The sequence below is a fragment of the Electrona antarctica genome (assembly GCF_951216825.1).
Source record: "Electrona antarctica genome assembly, chromosome: 6".
NCBI classification, from domain to species: Eukaryota; Metazoa; Chordata; class Actinopteri; order Myctophiformes; family Myctophidae; genus Electrona; species Electrona antarctica.
The window spans coordinates 10,684,304-10,705,040 of NC_136811.1; the positions used below are offsets into that span (position 1 = coordinate 10,684,304).

A 20,737-nucleotide genomic window follows, 5' to 3' on the forward strand; every position below is an offset into this window, starting at 1 on the left:
TTTTTTGCCCTTTTCAAATTCCCCACAACTAGTATATAAAGTATGTCTGAGTAATGAAACAGATTTACATGTCACTGTCTGCAACAGTGTGTACACTAATATCCCATAAGCATTATGTTACCACATGCATCTTATGTTTTAACACCGTTGTGCGTACTACTGCGTACACAGTACAGTACTAGGGTACAGTACAGCTGAACAGACCACATACGAAACATCCAGCGTTATGTGGAGAAGAAATACACAAGTATTCTGTATTTTTTTTGGCTTGGCGTAGTATTGACACAATTGATCACGCGACTGTCATACAAACGGCAGTACTTCGTGTTTTATATACAAACAATACCTAGCTACACTAGTATGGTATTTAAGTAAGACACCTGCTTTATTTTTTCTTTCAAACTCCTGAATGCAGTATCACAAACATGCAAGTACAGTTAACACAGGTAACAGTCATAACTTTGGATTGCATCATCTGTACACCCACTACACATTATTATAACGCCTCACACCACCTCGCACCACCACTCGTCTCAGTGTGGTTGAGGATATATAGCTTCTCCCTTGGCACGGCGACTCGCACACTAGCTTATTATAGAAAAGACAGTCAGCTTATACCGGCATACAGTATTCCTTCACACCATAGCACAGGGGTTCTCAACCCGTGGGTCGCGACCCCTCGGGGGGTCGCCAAATTATTTTGGAGGGTCCCCAAATTATTTTCAAAAAAATAAAAGTTTTTTTATTTATTTTTTATTTTTCACGATTTTTCAAAAATAGCAGACCTACAAGCTCATAGCGCGCCACCGAGTGGCGCGCTACGAGCTTGTAGATCTGTTATTTTTCAATAGCTAAATTATAACATAATGCTTAAAACACCAAAAGGGGTTCCCGCCCAAAATGTGTTAAGGTTATTGTAGCAGTCAATTTATATTGGGGGTCGGGAGGGGGCGGGGCGGGGGTCCCGAGACATTGCCAAAGCATTTCCGGGGGTCCCCGGGCAAAAACGTTGAGAACCCCTGCCATAGCACACTATACATCTACGTTGTTAAGTTTCAGTGTCGAGATGAGTTTCTCAGTTCCTGTATACTGTAAGACAGAAAGTCTAGAAATACGAAGAGGTATTTTACAGTCGGCAGTCGACCGTAAAAACAGAATGTGGGCTTTTACACCGGAATTACCGTTCCTCCCATGTGTATAATAATAGCAGCTATATTTATACTGTTTCCACTTTAACTGTGCCATGAGGAGATTAAGAATATAACAGTTTTAAGCCATTGCATACAGCATATCAATTGTTTCTCAGTGAAGCACAGCTGGGGTAACCTGACTCCGCCAGATGGGGCAGCAGAGAGTACACTGGGCTCCCCCCTCCTGCTCCCATCTGGGAACTCTCAGGCAGACTTGATGCCCGGCCACAAAACGGCCTGGCCAATCAGCAGCAGCTAGAAGCTAGAAGCTGCTGCTAGAAGCTGCTAGAAGCTGCTGCTGATTGGCCAGGCCGTTTTGTGGCCGGGCATCAAGTCTGCCTGAGAGTTCCCAGATGGGAGCAGGAGGGGGGAACCCAGTGTACTCTCTGCTGCCCCATCTGGCGGAGTCAGGTTACAGCTAGGGTGCTTGTGATCACAATGCGTTACTTGACTTGTGTTGCCTCGGGAGTGCAGTCACTTCCCATTTCCGTTTACACAGTGTACCAAAGAGGATACCTGGTGGTGAAGCATGCCCAATGAAGAGCTATACATGCACCTATTGGTTCCTGAGTAGTTCCATTGGATGTGTCAATGCCAAACCAACTTGACCATGTCCAGAATCTGAATGATCCTTCCTCACCCTGTCAAGAGCTGTACCGTCACAGACTACTGGAGTCATACCAGGCCTCTTTGAAGCTCCCTATTGCAGCCAAAGGAGTGTAGCAGGGTATAGCCCTGCCTGTAGCCCAGAAGCCTACTAACAAAGATTTTTGGTTTCAAATTCGAAATGGCTACATGACCACCATACGACGGCCGTTTGGCAAATTTCCAGCATTCAAACAAAACCCAAGATGTAAACGTGATATTAAGAATACACAGTACAAAGCTTTGTCATGGCAAACAATTAAAGTATAGTGCCGATAGGTTAACATGCTCGGGCAGAGACGGCCTAGTTTGCCGCGGTCGTGTCGTAGTGACCTCGGCCTCATGCAGACGCTGTGCATGGTCATTCACATGGCGGTAGAACAGAACAGAACAGCACCATGGTTGCGGATGTCCTCCTATACGGCTTATTTCTTTCTTTCTTTCTTTCTTTCTTTCTTTTTTTGTTAACAGTGTTAAGTCAAGATGAGAAGACGCCCCCCCCCCCCGTCCTCCGATAGTGCAGCACATCTCTCGTCTGCAGCGTCTTGCGAATCGATCGGTGCCTTGTAACGAACCCTGGTTGGCTGTGTGATACAGTACAACCACCACCACCGCATTTTGTCGCTCAGACGGCGGTTCTGGTCCTAGTCGAGGTCGGGGGAGGGAGGGAGGGAGGGGAGAGGACAGGCATCGGTCCAGTGTGTTAAGACGGAGTGCAATCGTCCTGCACGTTTCCTGTGGACAGTAGAGGGGGGGGAGGGTCGAGTCTCACGCACGGACTCTTGGAACCCTGGGAGCTGTACGTACGTGGCATCTTCTCGGCAGCAACACAGAGTATAGTTCTATATAGAGATACATGTATGTGTGTGTGTGTTTCTTTTCTCATAGGTTCATTTGCTGCCACTTCCATCTGTGCCTCCTGTTTGTAGCATCGCTGTTCTTTTTTTTTTGTTATTTGTTGTTTGCGTCTTTTAAAAAAAAATCCATATTCTTGGTGTTGGGGCGACAACTGTCCGAGGTGTGCCTCCTCATGTGAAGTACTTGCAGTTTGTAGAGTCGATGACGCAGCGTGGCGTGCACCTGAGACGGCCATACGACCTGCAGGGTGACATGGAGATGAGAGCCGCAGGTCAATTGAAATGTCAACGGAATATGGGCCATATTATGCACACAGAATGACTCTTCTTGCTTCCGGGCCGCGTCCCTACTTCCTTCACAGGTGTTACCGATGATACTAATTAAGGCTCTGTTCCATTTATAGTGTGCAGTGGTTCATAAACCTCTTAATTTCAAGGACCGCCATAACTCTGAGAGTTACACACCCGTACGACGGGGCCATTTGGAACCCACTCAAGGACACTTTGAGACCCACTGGTGTAGCAGAGTGTTTCCAGTGAGCCAACATGCATCCTGACTTCTGTTTGACCAGAATGGAACAGAGCCTTCATTAGTATCATCGGTAACACCTGTGAAGGAAGTAGGGAAGTGGTCCAAGTTCTTTCCAAAATGGCATGTGTGCATAAATAGGCCATTCGCGGACAGCTACTGTTAGGGTCGGGTTCCGGAACGATAGAGGAACCGGAAGGAACCAACATTGAGGAACCGGAATCGGTTCCGTCACATTTTGGAACCGTTTTACAAACAATGATCTGGAACGCCCTACACTGTAGGAATGGTTAAAGGGAACCGTTAAGGAATTGGACAGTTAAGAGAGCATTGAACCGGAATCGTTAAAACCCTATAGGTTGTCACAATTATTACATAATCGTCTAATCGCAATTATTTGAGATGGTGGCAACTTATTTCGTCACAGTCGTCATAATCGTTTCCATGTTTAAAGATGTTCATTATACATTAAAAAAACAGAAATAGCAGATCTAATGGCTTGTACTGTAGATCAGCTATTTCAGCTATTTAAAAAGAGAATTGTAAGTATAAAATGTATTAAATGTCTTGGTATATTTCAGTTATTTGTCATATGTGCCCTGTGCACTTTTTTATTACGAAGCCTAAAAGGCAAACAGAAATGTAACTTATATTCATAATGTTCCAATTTGCAATGTCAAAAACACAATATAAATTGTTAATCACAATTATTTGTGTGACAACTTAATTAATACATGTAATCGTGACAGCCCTAAACCCTCCTAGGTAGTAGTAGCTACTGTGCCATCGACAATTTGGAACATCAAGCAGGAATTCTGGGTCAGTGTGGTGCTTGTATTTACCCTGGAAGATATGAGTTGTTCTGGGTCAGTGTGGTGCTTGTATTTACCCTGGGAGATATGAGTTGTTCTGGGTCAGTGTGGTGCTTGTATTTACCCTGGAAGATATGAGTTGTTCTGGGTCAGTGTGGTGCTTGTATTTACCCTGGGAGATATGAGTTGTTCTGGGTCAGTGTGGTGCTTGTATTTACCCTGGGAGATATGAGTTGTTCTGGGTCAGTGTGGTGCTAGTATTTACCCTGGGAGATATGAGTTGCAGGTCTGGTAGCCGAAGTCTTTTCCATCGCACTCCTCAGCTCCTTCGTAGCGGTAGCCATCTCCACAGTAGGCATGCTTACACTCTGTGGGAATAATGAGGACGGCATTGGATACAATTAAGCATCAGTTTAGAGATGTCTGGCTAGAATGACAACTGACACCTGTGTTGGACAAAGCTATTATTTTACCTTGTACAGTTGGGTGCCACCGATATTGTCCCTTATCATTTGACCCATTTAGGCCTGACCTCAAAACTTTTAAAAATCCTTCTAAATCCTGAAAAAATCCTTCTAAATTTTCACGATTTTTCAAAAATAGCAGACCTACAAGCTCGTAGCGCACCACTCGGTGGCGCGCTATGAGCTTGTAGATCTGCTATTTTTCAATAGCTAAATTATAACCAAAAGGGGTTCCCGCCCAAAATGGGTTAACTGTCCTTTTGCGCAGATCACGCAAACCTCAGCAAAAAGAAAAGGACAATATCGATGGCCTCCAACTGTAAGTGATGTCAGTGATGTTACCCATGTTTTAAATGGCGAGTTTGTACTTCTGCCCTCTGGGAGAAGATACAAAGAACCAAAGTGGAAGTACATCAGATTTAAAAAATCGTTTGTACCAGCATCAACCAAGATGTTGAACGAGGCTCTGAAACAGCAGTAACTGTGTGAGGCTAGATTATCCACATCATGTGTGCAATGGTGTGTCTCCCTCTGTAATGTATTTTTGTCTGTCATTGATGTTTTATGTGTGGCTGTAGCTGGGGTGAAAGCCCAAGACAAATTTCCCTTGTGGACAATAAAGTTTACCTTGACCTTGACCTTGTAAAACGCTTACTTGGTCCGGGGACCACCAGTGGTCCTTGAGGGGGTTCCAGGTGGTCCCCAGCTAAATGAGAGTTGGTAACCAAATAGACTCTTATAGATCTTTAACTCTTGAGAGTGTAAAATGAAACCAAACTAGAAAAAAGGGCTCCTCAGAGCACAGGTCTCCACCAGGTCAGGTAGGTTATTGTGGCCTCCTGGCAGAGGTTCGGAAACAGTTGCACAGTTGGCGACCGGACCAACGGTGCCGGAGATTGGCTGGGTTTCCCAAAGGGACCATGCGTAGCAAGTGGGCGTGTGGTTCTTAGGGGCAGTCTGACTTCAACAACACGTCCCTTTCACTGTGAGCTAGATATTCCGTGCATAGATCTGCCACGCAACTTTCCTTATAAGGCACTGAAATGAAGTGCGGCCTGGTAGGCCTTGTCTGAGTCAATTAAAGAATGCTGAATTAACTAGCTTGTGTTGGTAACTTTGACTGCACAATAGCCTCCCATTTAACCTCCTTGTATAGGCCTATATTTATTAACCCACAATCGAATGGAATTTTATTTTATTCACTTGCATAATGGGACAGTAGTGTTTTCATATAGGCCTAGCCTACATTTACCTTGCTGACATCACATGACATTTAATTTAATAATACCATGGACAGCTGACAGTAGGCTCTCTTCACTCTTAATTTTTTTTCAAAGTTTTTATATTTACATTAGATGAAGACAGTCACCATTTTTCACCATGACTGCATTGATGGGTTCAAATATGTATATAGAAACATGTTACCAGAATGGTTTAACCATTATCCTGAATACATCTGACGTTGTTTGAATGCTTTAGTGCGATTAAAACACATACTGCTGCGTAATGTCGGAAAGTGCGCTTCGTTTGGCAGGTGTGAAGGTATGAAAGAACCGCATTCTACTTTGCCAAAAAAACAGGGGTTTCACTTCGTTTCCAAGCGCACCTGACTGCGATTCACTGCATGTGAAATGCAACCCGCATCAGATAAAGGAAATGAAGCAAATAATGTGGCGGATGAATGATGAGGAACCACATAGGGCATATTTTACGCAGCGCAACCGTGGATAGATGTGGTCGAATGAGGAGACTGAAGGCCTCATCGAAATATGAGGACGAGTACATTAATCAATTAAAACACTGCAGTTCTGCGCTCAGCGCTGTGCCTCCATGCCCAAAAGAACAGTGTGTGCGACTGTGCGTGCAGGGAGAGAGAGATATTAATTTAATTACGACATTTTTATATTTAAATGAGATGAAGAAAGTCACCACTCATGTCGCACATATCTGCAAAAAAGCTTTAGGAAAAACGGATTTGCTTCTAAATGTATTCATGCAGGACTCGGAGGCCTTAAGTGCGCAATGAGGACACGTATATGGCTGTGCTCTAGTCTAGGTTGTCTATGTCTATAATGTCGTGTTTCCCAAAAAAGGACATGGTGCCCGAATGGCTGCCAATTAGGCAGCACACAGGCTTCTGTGTGTGGCCTAGAGGGCATGTGCGCATGCGCTGCACTCCTGTTGAAGTTACGTGCGACCCACATTTTCTTTGGGAAACCCATGCAGCCATTAGCTTTACACAGACGGACGGACACACACACAGACGGACGGACGGAGTGCAAAACATACTCTCCCCCCATGCCTTCGGACTGGTGGAGACAATAATGGACCTGTAGCCCCCTTTTTGAAACTAGCTCCTCGTCACTCGCCCTACACACTGGATGGGAGGGGAATCACCTTGCCGTCTCTATTATTTATAATATATCTATGCTCAAACCGAGTGGGGGGTGACTCGGGTGAGTGGCGAGGAGCTAGTTTCAAAAAGGGCCGTATAGGGTCCATCTTCATGGTACCAACAAACACCAATACAGCATATGGCATTGTGGACAAAATCGTATCCAACGATAACAAAATATTCGAACACAAGTTTTGGGTCTACGAGGCTAAATGTCATTAAATGGTGGTCCGTGGCTTAAATGCATAATAAATAATTTGACAGGCTTGACATGGAAAGGTTTGAAAACCAAGACATTCGCTGAGCAGACCTATGGTAGCCACGCCCCTCCCCCCTCCACACACACACCTTTTATTGATTGATTGATTGATTGATTGAAATATTTATTAACAGTTTGCAGAATTACCGTACATTTCAAGCACAAACTCAATACAAAGACTGTTAACTGTGAGTGGACGACCCAATTAAGCATTACACTTGTTTACAAGAGGGTCCACCTTGTTCAATTCATCAAAAAACTTGAGTTCCCATACCGGGAGTCGAACCCGGGCCGCCTGGGTGAAAACCAGGAATCCTAACCGCTAGACCATATGGGACCTGCTGCAAACAGACAGTAAGCTCCTTATGTTTGTTTGGTAGTAAAAAAAAAAGAGTGAAATGAAAAACGTATAATGTAACTTTACACCTCATGGAAGTTGAGTGGGGTAGTCTCGGTTGTTGCTGCTCAGGCACAAGTATGTGTCAGTTTGAAAGAGAAGTTAATTCATCTTCATTACAAACTGCTTTTGTTTTTATTCTGCAGGTGAGTTAGCTACCTATGCTAAGCATGTGTGTATTCGTGCGTGCGTGCGCGTGTGCGCGTGTGTGTATGCAGGGAGTGACATGAACAAACAAAGGTGCTTGAAGTGTGTGCATGGGTCCTGAGTAAATAATAGACAACGTTTTGTTTGGGGTGTCACAGCGTCAAATCCTTGTATGAAACCTAATTCTTAACTGTTTACCAATGGTGGTTTGATTGAAAGTGGTATTGAACCAAGTGTTACAACCTGAATTGCACATCTGGATTTCTATCTCTCAATTAACCCAATCAACCCAAATGACGTCATGATGACGTCCTCCGGTGACTCCGGTGACGTTCAGCACTAGGCCAGATCACAGCCCATATGGGGATGATCTTTATGTCATTTCCAGGATGTCTTCACCAGTTGAAATAATATAGCTTATTCTGGGCCAGCCTTAAGTTGATCTGGCCTCTATCGGACTCTCTCTGATTCATCCAGGGACGTCCGTCTTAGTGGGCAGAAATCAGGTGATATTCTGGGCCAGATCTGACTAGTCTTGGTTTAACTTGATCTGGCCCCATACCAATCGAGACGTCACTAATTTGTCCAGGTCCTGACCGTGCTTGCTGGGAAGGCATACCCAGGCATGTTCTAAGTCCCGATATAAAACTAACACATATACATATAATTATACGTACAGTCGTACACCTACTGTATACTAGGCTGTGACTGCATATAATATGCTAGCTAGCCTATACAGTATGTACTGTATACTACTAAGCTGTATATGTTGTAACTGGAAGGATGCAGTATAAGTATACAGGGCTGTGTACGTATGTTTGTCTGCTGTTGCTAGTGAGTTGTGACAGGGTACAGTGTACAGTATGTGGCTTGGTCAGCTCACCTTTCTTTCTTTCTACCTTACTTACTTCTACTCAACGCTTATGTTGTCTCTCTCAACCTGCTCCACAGGTACACCAGCCAGCTATAGGTGATGACCCCAGAGCCCCATGAAGCTCAGCTTCTTCTCAGCCCTGAGTCCATTCTCATGTGGTGTGACATGCTGTGAATGCTGGACCCTCAAGCCTGCCCACTGTACTACACCAGAATACTATGTGCAATACTAAACATCCAATGCTGAGTGAGAAGATGGGCAGCCAGGAGAATGAGACTAGTCAGTGCCATTGGTACTGAGAGGAAAGTACTGGCCAGATAGCCAGATGTATGGAGGATGGAGATGACTGGAGAGACGCCGCTGGAGGGCTCGACATGAACTAGAGAGAGAGAGAGCCGGAGGCATACTGCAGCGTAGAACAATATGTTCTTGCCACTGCTGACTGATATAGAACATGAACAGCATTCTGCTGCACACCATCTGAGCCTCCTCAGAAAGAAGAACCTGCTCTGTGTCTTTTTACAGACCAGTCCAGGTTCTCTCATCCATGTGAACTCCCAGGTACTTGTAGGACTGTACTCGTTCGATAGCTGTGTCTTGGACATTGACAGGCTGAAGAGGAGCAGGCTTGTTCCTCCGATAGACCTGCACCATCTCCTTAGTCTTGGAGGTGTTTAGGAGGAGGCTGCCCATCCAGAGTCAAGTAGAAGACAGCTCAAGGTAGGAACTTTGATTTGTTTGCTTATTTGCTACTGCTGCTTGTGTTGAATACTAGTGTGATTCAAACTGGTGTACTATTGCTGTCATTTGGGGACCCCATGACTGGGTGGCAGAACATGAAACATGTTCAGTGGCTGTTTCTGGCTCTGGGATTGACTGCTGATGTGAATCTACAGTTTGTGTGTTGTGTTGTATATCTGCCGATGAAGGTATGTGCTTACGTATGATTCCCCTCCAGCTGGGGAGGGGTGGAGGGGGGCAGGGGCAGGGGGCGCTCAGATCGGTGAACCAATATTATCCAGCGCTTGCTCCATGCGCTATACCCGCCCCTCTATATCAGAAAGCACACTGGCTGGGCCAGGCTATCGTTATGGTAACAGACCAGCTACTTACTGACACAGCCGTCGGTGACCACTCTGTTGCTGTCGTCGCACTCCTCTCCGTTGGGGATCTGCACGATGCCGTCGCCACAGTACCCTTCATCGTCTGGCGCGTTCTCCATCGACTGGAACGGCGTCAACTGCAACGACCAAAAACACGCTCACACACTTATAATATGTAAAATAGGGAAATGTCCACAGCGTGGATTTGGTCCGTCACACAACATTTTCACAAAAGATATATATACCGTAAATGAACTATCATCAATTTACAATTTACAATTTAGGCATTTAGCAGACGCTCTTAATCCAGAGCGACTTACATTAAGCAAGAACAAATCATCCTGACAGAAAGCTTCAAAATCATACTAAGATGTAATTTACTATAACATTTGAAAATAAATACGAATCTAAATGATGACAAGAATTGGAAAGGTTTCGGGGCGCACCTGGATTGGCATCCAGCCGTCGATGTCTTTGAAATAAAGGGATCTTTGGTCTTTGCGGAATGCAAATGCATTGTCTGTGCGGACACGTTCCAGTTCCTCTTCATTGCTCACCACAAATATCTGAGACAGAATTGCATTTGTTAAGCTACAAATTCAATATTTATAGCACATGTGTATGAACTATTGTGGCTTTTTTTTAAACCACTTAAAACCTTAAAGTTGGTTGAACCCCAGGGCTTTTATCCTTGCTGGCTCCCTCCTTTTTTCTCTCTACACCGAATCTCTTTGCATGAAAATAGCAGATGTTCTCCTATTTTGACAGTGAAATGCCCTGAATAGGGACACTAATGGTTAATCCATTTAGGACTGAGACCATATTCTACAAAATGTCTTCTAAATTCTGACAGTTTTCTGAAAAACCATATCTATGTTTCTATGTCAGTGGTGCTTGTGCTATAGAGCGTCGCAGTCCCGCCCCCTACCATGGACCAGGAAATGATTCTCCTCATAGACATTTCAGAAAGTATTTATTTAAAGACGGACGCGGACAAAGCCAACTCGAGTCGTGACAAATCATGACAACAAACACAATTTTTTGGGCCGAACAAATAATTAGAAAGAAGAAAAAAACGGCAGGTTACAACACTTTTTTTGTTGTTTTTCTTCTTTGTAATTATTTGTTTGGTCCAAAATATTGTTTGTGTTGTCATGAGTTGTCACGACTCGAGTTGGCTTTGGCGTAACCGTCTTTAAATAAATACTTTTTGAAATGTCTATGGGAAAAATGCATTTCCTGGTCCATGGTAGGGGGCGGGACTGCGACGCTCTATTGTTTCAACAGCTAAAAGTATAAAAGAATGGTCAAAAGTGGTTAAAAGCTAAAGCGACACGGATGCGTTCCCGTTCCTTAATGGGGTTTAAGTACACAAACCCCTAGCATCCCTATTGTTACAAGCTTTTGTAGATTTGTCTTTGAGGACTTAGGAGGGCCGGATTGAGATGGTCAAAGGGCCACGCCTGGCCCTCGGGCCGCATGTTGCCCAGTGCCAATGTGTGGGTTAATAATATGTTTCACACAGCTGGGCAAAACAACAGTTTAACCCATTTAGACCTGACATCGAAATAAAAGAAAATGTCTTCAAAATATCCTGACAGTTTTCTGAAAAACCTAATGTTTCTATATCAGTGGTGCTCAATATTTCATGTCAAGGACCTCACAAATGATATGTAATATGCCTCCGCCCCCCCCCCCCCCCCCATCTGAAAATATGTTATTCCAGGGACCTCCCCAGAAGCAAAGATTTAATATATATATATATTAATATATATATATAATATATATATTCAAAGATTTGAGGCATATTTTCACCATTTTTCAAAAATAGCAGACCTACAAGCTCGTAGCGCGGCACTCGGCGCCGCGCTACGAGCTTGTAGATCTGCTATTTTTCAATAGCTAAATTATAACATAATGCTTAAAACACCAAAACGGGTGGCTCACCGCGGGCACTTTGGGATAGCCTCCTCTGGAGCCCTGCTCGTCGAAGGGAGAGGTGGCCAGAGAGTTGCAGCTGCACCTCCCGACCGGGCCGGGCAGACCCCGCTCCCCCTTTGGTCCGACCACATACAGTCCTGCAGCGGGATATAAGAGAGACAATAATATCACACTCTGGTTGATTGTACACATGTAGGTTTCTCAAACTTCTCAAAAAAGGACCCCTAAATTAATGTGTATGTGGCATGCATGTGGACCCCCCATCTGAAAAGATTTTGTGCCAACAAGAACCCCATACAAGATTTATGGGGTTAAAAATGTCAAAAATCTGCGAAAATCTAACATTGTCAAGGAATGTCAACATTTTAGAGTGGTGCAACCACTCCCTTACGGAGCTATGTGGGTGGGTGCGTCTGAGCACGAAAACAGCATGGTTGTTTTTCACCACCTGTGCGCAACCTAACACACACACACACACACACACACACACACACACACACACACACACACACACGCACATATTAACTGTATATATTGTGATTTTGGGTGTGCCAGTACAGTACAGTGACAGTACAGTACAGTAGAGGGACCACCACACGGTAACTCTGTCATTTCTCAACCGTTTCGGACGCGGGGCGGCTTGCCGGAATCGGGCCGGCACCCTGGGTGCGTTCCTGTGGGTCTGAATGTGGGAATGAGGTGATGTATGATGATAAGAGCGCCCCTCACTTCACACGGGTGTGGTTTTTATCAAGTATAGAGGGTTTAAGTGATGTTGAATTTGCATTTTGCAGCTCGACAACAAACGGATATCAAAATGTCATAGTGTATAACAGGGTACCATTCCACGATAAATCTCCACCATTCGCTTATTGTGAGTGGTTTTTATCCCGATAAACGATAATAAGGATTATTGTCTCATCCCTATACCGAGTGTTTTTCAAATGGCAGAGCTGCAGATTTGCACCCGAAATGGCAAAAGAAATCTGTCACAAAATCTATTGTGACTTGTCTTGGGCGAGAGACTTGACTTAGACATGCACGCACACACACACACCAATAGACCTATAAACAGCTCTGGGTGTGGTTATATAGAAACAGAAGACAAAACGATAAGCCAAGGCTCCCGCCTTGCATTAACAACAACAACAGAATATTGTTTAATAGCAGCTAGGGGTCACAAGAACGGATATAAATACCTCTGTGTCTACATAAACACTCTATCCATCCATCTATCAAGCGGTTGGACCACTTAGCTTCATGCATTCAGAAACCTGAACAAGATGCCAGCTGTCACCTCGCTGGTGTTGGTGACATCATGTTAATCTGCGACCGGCGACAGGCCTTCTGTAAGTCAGTCTAAAGGGTCATGATGTCATGGCTTGAGAATCCTCTCTCTAGTGTATATCATCTGTTTGTCCTTGTTAACCCATTTTGGGCGGGGAACCCCTTTTGGTGTTTCAAGCATGCTGTTATACTTTAGCTATTGAAAAATAGCAGATCTACAAGTTCATAGCGCGCCACCGAGTGGCGCGCTATGAACTTGTAGATCTGCTATTTTTGAAAAATCGTGAAAATGTGTTCTTTCAGAGGGAACGTTTTTTAACTCAAATCGTTGCTTCCGGGGGCGTCCCTGGAACTACATATATTATTTTCAGATGGGGGGTCAATTACATGAAATTACATTTTTGGGGTGTCATTGACATGAAAAAGGTTGAGAACGACTGACATGGAAACATGATTTAGAAGACATTTGTAGAATGGTCCTGGGGTCAAAATGGGTTAAGGTCAGGTTTCTCCTGCCGTGCTAAATCCAAGTACTGGTGTGGCAACACTGTACCGCGTGCACTAATGTGTCTAATGGCCTTTTCCTTTCGCTGATACGGGTGGTTCACTGGTGGTGTAAGGTCACTAAGTACATTTACTTAATAGAGGGTATGCACATGCTTAAAGTGAATGGCACATCGAGTGTCAAATCGAGTGGCAAAGCAACATGCAAAGTGAGTTTAACATTGTTTAATGTAATCAGATATGACTTTTCTGTGTGGATGTATGGGGCTGTCAAGGCCAGGAAAGTAGTTTTTTGTCACTCAGTAGGCGTTCCTGCATAACTTCCTGGTTTGATGATGATGTCACGCGCATACCCTCTATACTGTACTTAACACCCCCCCCCGCATGCCCCCCCCCCCCCCCCCCCCAAGGTCCCGTTTTCGCTGGGTCATTTATTTACAGTTTGGTAATAAACACAGCGTGATCTGAGGGAGGACCGGCAACCCCCCGCCCCCGCCCCCAGACCAAACAAACTCATAGCCTGACCTCCTCGCATCCTCACACAACCCTCGAACAACAGGATATTACGTTTCTAGCTAAATAGCCTCAAGTGTAAAGCCCTGGACCAGTGTGGCTCTCGACTGTATTCGTCAGTCACGAGAACGTGGCATTGACTACAATGTCAGGAGGGAGGAGGGGTATATTTAACAGCACAACGGGGTGCTATTTAATACCCCCGAGGTGTTTCTCTGTCCGTGCACGTTTCACCACGGACCTTTAGCAAGACTACTTTTAGGTTCTGACTCCTGACTGAGGCGCAGGTTGACAAACACTGACCCAGAGGACGCAGGGCGTTTTGGAAGAGTGTGCGTGTGCATGCGTGCGCGTGCGCGCGTGCGTGCGTGCATGCGTGCGTGCGTGCGTGTGTGCGCGCGTGCGCGCGTGCATCTTTTTGGCCAATGTCTTAGTTAGAGTTGTTCTTATGAAGCATTTTCACTTTGTACTGTAGTGTAGATTAAAGGTATATTCAGTGATTTCACTTTAAATTCAAATATCACTTTTTGTTTTGTTGTGATAATCCTCCCTACTATAGTGTGTGCTGACCATATAAGGAGTTCCTCCCTGTCCCCAGTTAACCCCTGGGGGTAAAAAAAAAACCTTAAGTTTCGTTTAAGCTTTTATAAAGATCGTTAACCCTAATAGAGCGCAGACTGTGGCCACAGTCGACCATGAACACAAGCAGCCAGTCTGTGATTGGTGCAGCTTCACCTGCACCACACTGTGATTGGTGAAGCTTCACCAACACCGCGCTGTGATTGGTGCAGCTTCACCGGCACCACGCTGTGATTGGTGCAGCTTCACCAACACCACGCTGTGATTGGTGCAGCTTCACTGGTACCACGCTGTGATTGGTGCAGCTTCACCAACACCACACTGTGATTGGTGAAGCTTCACCAACACCGCGCTGTGATTGGTGCAGCTTCACCGTTACCACGCTGTGATTGGTGCAGCTTCACCAACACCACGCTGTGATTGGTGCAGCTTCACCAACACCACGCTGTGATTGGTGCAGCTTCACTGGTACCACGCTGTGATTGGTGCAGCTTCACCAACACCACACTGTGATTGGTGCAGCTTCACCAACACTGCGCTGTGATTGGTGCAGCTTCACCGGCACCACGCTGTGATTGGTGCAGCTTCACCAACACCACGCTGTGATTGGTGCAGCTTCACCAGCACCATGCTGTGATTGGTGCAGCTTCACCAGCACCACGCTGTGATTGGTGCAGCTTCACCAGCACCACACTGTGTTTGGTGCAGCTTCACCAGCACCACGCTGTGATTGGTGCAGCTTCATTCACAAACTGAATACACAGTACTGTAACTTACTACCCATAGCTAAAGATTGTGTCAGTACATTTTTGAGGGGCGCTAGCCCCTCCTATGTCCAGCTTTGAGAAACACAAACATTGAATGATATTGACAATGAATGGCCAGATTTGATTGTTTGTGCAAACACTAAACATTGAAGACGAAAGTGAGGGCGCAAATTGTGATTGGCCGGAATGAGATGATGTATGATGATGGTATGATGATAAGAGCGCCCCTCACTTCACACGGGTCGGGTGTGATTTTTTTTTACCTGTGGCCGGCAAGCCTGGAGGACCCGGGTGTCCAGCGGGTCCTTGGGGGCCTGATGGACCTAGAGGTCCTATGCGTCCTGTATCTCCCTTCACTCCCTGAATAACACAGACGTGTCACATATTAATGCCATAAGCACTAAAAAAAACGAAATATATTTGTAATACCATACAATATCTATGTATCTTCCAATAGGCTCTATCTATGCACACAGAATAACTCTCTCCTACTTCCTGGGCTGCTTCCCTACTTTCTTCACAGGTGTTACCGATGATACTAATTAAGGCTCTGTTACATATTGTGTACAGTGGTTTTTCAAACGTTTTAATTCCAAGGACTCCCGTAAGAGTCACACACCCGTATAGCAACTCACACTTTGACACCCACTGGTGTGTTCAGAGTGTTTCCAGTGAGCTAACATGCACAGTTGACCTTATGCAGCCACCACGGCCATCTTGCTATTACGTTAATGGCAGGATGGTAACTATAGCTGCAATTTTTGCCATTGAAAGCCCATACATTCCTTGCAGGTGCACGTGCTAAGAGTCCGACATGCCAATAGTCCGGCACCCATATAGTCCGACATGCCAATAGTCCGACGTTACTGCTCGCCCAGTATTCATTAGTGACCAGATTTGACTGAGAGACTGCCATCGCGCAAAGTTTTCTCAACTCACAGTTTTCTGCAAGACATTACTCTATAAGCCATATCTCCAAAACTGGTGGGTCAAACTGAACAACCAATATGTCAATTTGAAGGGGAGGCATACTATGGTCCGACGGAGCATTGGTTCGACATGCGTCCGCACCTCGGACTAGCGCCTGCTCCCGTGCTTGCGGTTATGGTTAGGTTAGGGTTTGAGGTGGGTTGTCGTGTTTCGGACCAATGACTCGTCGGACCAAACACATGCACTCAATTTGAAGCTATGATTCCCTGCTTTCATATGGCATGAAAAAAATGACAATTCAAAAAGAATCCAATGGCAGTCCCTCAGTCAAATGTAGTCACATTAGGTCCACACACACACTGCACTTGGACAACTGGGCACCCAGACATGGACGAGTGGCCACCTGGACGAGTGGGCGACTGGACAACTGGGCACCCAGACAATTGGCCACCTGGATTGCGTGGCGTGGCGGTCGAGTTCTAGTTAACTTAATGGCACGATGGCCACGGTCTGCATAAAGTCAATAGCAGCACCCTGACTCTGTTTGACTAGAACGGAACAGAGCCTTAATTAGTATCAACGGCAACACGGTACTTGTATTGTAGCTCTATATATTTCTTGCTGTTTGTTTGTTTTTACTCTTCTGAAGATGTCGTCCTTACCTGTTTTCCTCTCTTCCCCGGTCGCCCGGTGGGTCCTCTGTTTCCGGAGATTCCAGCTTCTCCTTTTGGACCCATTTCACCCTAAACAATACATGGTAAATACACACTACGCACATTTCCAAACAGACCAAAGTGTGTGCGTGTGTGCGTGCGTATTACAATCCTCCAAAATATAGTAGTACCAGACCATGCGAGGGAAAGCGTAATTTGTATGGTTTTTAAGTTGGGGTTACATTTATTAAACGATTCAGGTTAAGTTTAGGATTCATGTCATCTTGGTCTGTGGTGGTGGTTAATATTAGGCTTTGATTGGACCAGCAAGTTAAAGTAAAAAAGTAGCATTTTAAATTTTAAATGAAAAATTGCTTTTGATGGTAATACAAGAGTGAGTGAGCGTGCGTGCGTGCGTGCGTGTGCATGTAGGCTACAGCATGTGTGTGTGTGCGATTGCTTGATGATCATTCTACTCACTTTCTGTCCAAGCATTCCTGGGAATCCCATTGTGCCCTGCATGGGAGTAAGGAACAGTAAATAATATTAACCACGAAAAACTATAGAATGCACTGTACATTGTCGGTTTTATATGAAGACAATGCTATTGTGAAAGCACTCCAGCCATGAAGTAGGGTATTTTAACAGCAATTCATGTAGTAAAGATTGTATTGAAAATGTGTATTATTTTTGTACAATGCACGGCTTATCTCCTCAGCAGTCAGTATGGCCAATTCATACACCGCCATATGTTGTGTGCCGAAAATAGCCGATCTATATAAGCTCACAAGGCGTCGCATTGCGAGCTTGTATAGATTGTCTATTTCCAGGGGAGTTACCAGGGGAGCGACGCCGCAGTAGGTCAACATAGAAATCAGGGGACCAGGGACGGATTAATCCCCACGAGGGCCCCTTGGGTCGCAAATATTCTGGGGGCCCCACATAGCGTGCGTGCGAAGTTTGACCTAAATTTAACACAATTAACAGCCAATAAAGGGCCCCAGAAGCCCTTGTGAGGGCCTCAAAACCAGTACCGCACAGCCCAGTGCCTCCGAAGGGCCCTGAGAGCCAAAGGCCCCTGGGCTATACGGCCCCACCGGCCCAAAGACTAATTTGGCCCTGACTCTGCCCACCTTGTCCCCTTTGGTTCCAGTACCTCCTCGGTCACCACGGGAGCCCTGATGATGATGATGATGATGATGGGGGACAAAACACAGTATGTTACCAGGCAGCAACACTCACTGATAGATCAGGAAACACAATGTCAATCTGATGGGCCCTCATCATCTATAGAGCGTCGCAGTCCCGCCGCCCCTTTCAGAACGACGAACGGCCCGGAAGAGAATTTCCCATTCATTTTTCCCATAGACGTTTCAAGAAGTATTTATTTAAAGACCCTTTAACCTCTTAAACCCCAGGGGGGTAAAGGGGGTAACTCTGCAACATCGGAGTTGGAACCGGAGACCAATTGGGTCTCCATTGACCCGCTGAGCGCTGTTCAGAGGTGGACAGCCGCTGCCCCCGCCGGCGGGGGCAATGGGGCTCAAGAGGTTGCCTCGTGACAACACCAACTCGGCTCTTAACAATTTTTGGGTTTTTCTTCTTTCTAATTATTTGTTCGGCCCAATTTTTTTTAATTTATTGTCATGATTTTTTCGGGAGCCGAGTTGGCTTTGTCCGAGGCTTGAAGGTCTTTAAATAAATACTATCTGAAACGTATATGGGGGAAATGAATGGGAAATTCTCTTCCGGCCGTGGATGGGAATGCGACGCTCTATACAATAATGTGCTGATCCTGATAGCCAGTCACCCACCTTTTCTCCTTTGTATCCGGATAAGCCCTATAGAGTCAAGACCAAGCAGAAGCGTGAGTAAACTTCATGTTTGGAACAAGATTATTATAGTTAATGAAAAGTAACAGAATAACGAAAAACGAAATTTGAAAAAACATTTTCGTTTAGTATTAGATGATGTAAGGATCTATAGTTTCTAATTCTAATCTATCCGGAGCATAGACATAATTTAAAGCACAAAACGAGTGTTTCTCAACCCCCCTGTGTGTACAGAACCTAAAATTGGGTGATGATAAAACCGTATAGATAAAATCTGTCATATACTGTACTGGCTCTTTAGCTCTTTGTGGTCAGTGCCAAGAGTCGTCATACCTTGGGCCCGATTAGACCTCTTGGTCCAGGCAGTCCCATCAAGCCAGAGTCCCCTTTCTCCCCCTGGGCCACAGAAACACAAGCTCAAACATTAAACAAATGAACACTTTTAGGCCCCAAACCGCACCGATGATTCGCCATGCAACTCGCTGCAACCAAACGGTTGCATGTAATTGCATGAAACCATTATCCCCAATGGCAGTTGCAAGGAGTTGCATTGGTGTGACATGTCCTTAAAACTGTTTTTGTTGCAAGGAGTTGCATTGGTGTGACATGTCCTTAAAACTGTTTTGTTGCAAGTAGTTGCATTGGTGTGACATGTCCTTAAAACTGTTTTTGTTGCAAGGAGTTGCATTGGTGTGACATGTCCTTAAAACAGTTTTTGTTGCAAGGAGTTGCATTGGTGTGACATGTCCTTAAAACTGTTTTTGTTGCAAGGAGTTGCATTGGTGAGACATGTCCTTAAAACAGTTTTTGTTGCAAGGAGTTGCATTGGTGTGACATGTCCTTAAAACAGTTTTTGTTGCAAGGAGTTGCTTTGGTGTGACATGTCCTTAAAACAGTTTTTGTTGCAAGGAGTTGCTTTGGTGTGACATGTCCTTAAAACAGTTTTTGTTGCAAGGAGTTTCTTTGGTGCGGTTTGAGCCTTAGGCACAGGTTTACATGTGTCACATAACATCACATCTGTTAACATTTAGACCAGACCAACTCAAGCCTGAGCTGTAGCTCTGGCTGGTCATGCGTCGTGTTGCACACTGAAAATAGGCAATCTACAAGCTCACGAGTGACAATACATTGGAGCGTGCGGTGCGTTTTGTGAGCTTATAGAGCTGATATTTTCAGTTCACGACACGACCAACATGCAACCAAGTATAAATCAGGCTATAATAGTAACCAGGAAAGTGGACTTACTCACTTTGGGCCCATTTGGTCCGTTCCACCCGACTGACCCCGGCTTCCCTGGGAGCCCTGGAGGCCCTGTCCGACCCTGAACAACAACATCAACATGTCACCATCAGGACAATAGTTAATTTCCTTTGTATAGGCAAAGGCATCAGAGTGGTAAAAATATATAAGGCGGTGAACTCGCAAAATGCAGGTGACCAACACATTTTGGTCGCATCGCAACGCATTGTGAGTTTGTAGATCGGCTATTTTCAAAATGACCGAAATGAAGTGGTTAATGTATGTTTAGTAATAATCAAAATCAAAAAAGTAACTAGCAACTAAGGTTTTCAAATAAATATAGTGGAGTAAAAGTACACTATTTGCCTCTGAGATCTAGTGGAGTAGAAGTAACAGTACTGGAAATTGGAAATACTCACAGTAAAGTAAAAAAACAAAAAACAAACCCAAAACTCAAAATGTTACTTAAAGGACAACTTTAGTTCATGTTTTAGGTTGTTATTAGAGAAAGTAAAAGATGAGTGTTATTTTTTTTTCCATTTGCTGCTTTCTTTCGTTTTAGGGATTTTAGCTGTTTTTGACAGGGGGGCGGGGGCATTCGAGCATGGGGCTAAATATGTATTTTTTTACAAAATATTATGGCAATTTCTTTTTTTATTATTTACTATAGTCCTAATAAACCCCAGGAAATTACATCTGGCCACAAAAAAATCACAGGATCTACTGAATGTGAAGGTAGCCTACTGGGGGGAAGCCACACTGTGTGTCATAGGCTCAATGTTAGTTTGACACATTCAGTAGATCCCGTGATCTTTTGTGG

At 44.8% G+C, this 20,737-nt stretch overlaps 1 protein-coding gene across 1 annotated transcript in view; it reads right to left on the reverse strand.

The window, feature by feature from the left end:
* Nucleotides 1-2,494: 2,494 nt before the first annotated feature.
* Nucleotides 2,495-20,737, reverse strand: part of colq (collagen-like tail subunit (single strand of homotrimer) of asymmetric acetylcholinesterase) — a 29,027-nt gene continuing 10,784 nt past the window's right edge. Inside the window, exons 6-17 of the mRNA XM_079503619.1 lie at nucleotides 19,928-19,999; nucleotides 19,012-19,074; nucleotides 18,661-18,687; nucleotides 17,980-18,024; nucleotides 17,327-17,362; nucleotides 16,856-16,936; nucleotides 15,527-15,623; nucleotides 11,620-11,750; nucleotides 10,119-10,238; nucleotides 9,683-9,809; nucleotides 4,299-4,401; nucleotides 2,495-2,933 (exon numbers count right to left, since the gene is read on the reverse strand). Of these exons, the coding sequence (XP_079359745.1) occupies nucleotides 2,864-2,933; nucleotides 4,299-4,401; nucleotides 9,683-9,809; nucleotides 10,119-10,238; nucleotides 11,620-11,750; nucleotides 15,527-15,623; nucleotides 16,856-16,936; nucleotides 17,327-17,362; nucleotides 17,980-18,024; nucleotides 18,661-18,687; nucleotides 19,012-19,074; nucleotides 19,928-19,999 (972 nt within the window). The 3' untranslated portion in view covers nucleotides 2,495-2,863. The remainder of the gene's footprint in view (nucleotides 2,934-4,298; nucleotides 4,402-9,682; nucleotides 9,810-10,118; nucleotides 10,239-11,619; nucleotides 11,751-15,526; nucleotides 15,624-16,855; nucleotides 16,937-17,326; nucleotides 17,363-17,979; nucleotides 18,025-18,660; nucleotides 18,688-19,011; nucleotides 19,075-19,927; nucleotides 20,000-20,737) is intronic.